Source organism: Teleopsis dalmanni, chromosome X (genome assembly GCF_002237135.1).
Source record: "Teleopsis dalmanni isolate 2A chromosome X, ASM223713v2, whole genome shotgun sequence".
Classification (NCBI taxonomy): Eukaryota; Metazoa; Arthropoda; class Insecta; order Diptera; family Diopsidae; genus Teleopsis; species Teleopsis dalmanni.
This window is the reverse complement of record NC_051848.1, coordinates 5,919,820-5,921,869: the sequence shown is the minus strand read 5'-3', so window position 1 is coordinate 5,921,869 and position 2,050 is coordinate 5,919,820. Positions and strand designations below refer to the sequence as shown.

Genomic DNA, 2,050 nt, shown 5'->3' with positions numbered 1-2,050 from the left:
TCAGAATAGCCACCGCACAAATAAACTATATAGAGAGATAAAAGTTACTCAGAAAATTGATCAGGGACTGTTTTAATCCAATTTTGAATTAAAAAATATTCATCAGTTCATTATTTAGTTCGGAGATCTATATTTTCGGAAGATCATTTGAAGAGAGATCATATGAAGTAATTAAGTACTTAAACTTAATTTTAATCTTTCTGAATCTATATCTTTCTCGTATCTATAGGTAGTACGCGTTCTTCAACACATCGAATAACTTTGTTTCGAAAAGTATTTCAAGGAATAAACTTAATTTTGCACATAAATACTATCTTATTTATAATCATGAATATTATAACATATATTACTGCCACTTTCCTTTATTCATATCCTATAAAATGTTAGTAACCTAAGAAATTGTTAAAAATAACTTAATAAATTTTTAAAAATTAAAATCATATATTTTTAAATTCATTAGTGTATATTTCAAATTGTTAGAGAAGAAAAATATGTAATTTTTCTTTCAAAATTCGTATTACCCGTAATTTTACTTTGATAGGTTTTCCGTCAAAATGTCGAGTAAAGCAAGTAGCATAATGCTTAACTTGGTCCGCAAGTTCTTGTACAAGGAAATGAATAAGCAAATTTCCTCAGAAGGTCCAAGCGAACATTTAACAAACGAGAATCGTATTCTACCTTACAGATACTGGAGAATGGATGAAACCATCAAGAACAATAAGGTGGTTGTCGCAAAATTAGTTGAATGGATTAAACATCAAAATAAGCCTGGTATATGGAAAAAAATTGACCTGACTCAAGAATATGGAAATCAACTGTGTAAAATGTTGACAAGAAAGAACATAGATTTGTGTAAAATCTATAATTCTTCGAATCGTTTCACAAATCCCATACGATACGATGAAACTGGATCAAAAACAACTCATACATCTGATATATGTAACGATGAACTTTTAAAAAAAATACTAGAAGATTTTACTAAATATGTGACTAAAGGATATATTGCTGCATCTACGAATAATCGAGAAGAGACAAAAGTCAATAAAATAAGTCTGTATAGAAAGAAGGACACAAACGAAAGCCCAATTTCTGATCTGTTTTTGTCAACAGTAAATAATCTGCCCGATTATATAAAGAAAAATAAGAAGAAGTGCACTGTTGATAATCGTTCAGAAATTGAATCGATTGAGAAGATAACGATTGACACCAATAATAGCGACAACACGAAAGCAGATCAGAAATGTATACGTAAGTCTCCGGAAGAGATTGCCATTTCATCAAATGAAATGATAAAAATTTTTCAAAAAAGAAATGTTATAAAAAAAATAGATAATATATATCAGCTAACAGAGCGCTATGATGAGTTGAATATCGAAGTGAATATGCCTAAAAATGCTTCCTCAGTCACTGCTAGGCGTATAAAAATGAAAGAAAGCAAATCTATCTCAGAACTTATTACTGGTATAAAGTTCTTATAGAAGATTACTTATCATGTAAGTGGTATGATATTTGTTAAAGTAAAAAAACTGATTTCATTTCTTCCAAATAACATTCCTTTTAGTTCCAAATGGCTTATTTCGAACTCTCAAAATCTTCAAATATTTTCCAGCCTAACTGTAGAGATTGCGATTACGAACATGCGAATGACTAGTGGGTGATTTCTTTTTGTTCATATTCCATGGAGTCAATCGAAAAACTTACAATGGCGTTCTTCCAAATAATATGTATTTTGTTTTAATGAAGTCAAATGTTTAAATAAAGAATAATTGAAAGAAATTGCGACTATAACTCCTTATATAGATTATTATATGAATCATAATAATATCTATTATTTTTACTTATTTTGTCATAAAACGCATTGTTGAGGCTTACATATCCCCTTCTCATGCAATCCAATTGTTTTTCATCGGAGCATTATTTTAATAATCATCAGTCGACAAATGTTGACTTACTAGTCAACTCGACGTAAAAATTATATAATTTGGTCAGCGTTTTTACTAAGTTGTAGATAGTTGTAAAATTCAGTTTCTTTATTTTCAATCTGAGCCTT

The 2,050-nt window shown here is 29.1% G+C and overlaps 1 protein-coding gene across 1 annotated transcript; it reads left to right on the top strand.

Moving 5' to 3' along the window:
- Nucleotides 1-475: 475 nt before the first annotated feature.
- On the top strand, nucleotides 476-1,737 carry LOC119689923. The gene is made up of 2 exons (XM_038104860.1): nucleotides 476-1,493; nucleotides 1,562-1,737. Exon 1 carries the CDS (start codon nucleotides 555-557, stop codon nucleotides 1,476-1,478), a length of 924 nt encoding a protein of 307 aa, XP_037960788.1. The 5' UTR covers nucleotides 476-554; the 3' UTR covers nucleotides 1,479-1,493; nucleotides 1,562-1,737.
- The last annotated feature ends 313 nt before the right edge of the window (nucleotides 1,738-2,050 follow it).

Coding starts and splice junctions, on each gene's coding strand:
- LOC119689923 (XM_038104860.1), top strand. CDS start 555: ATGTCGAGTAAAGCAAGTAGCATAATGCTTAACTTGGTCCGCAAGTTC.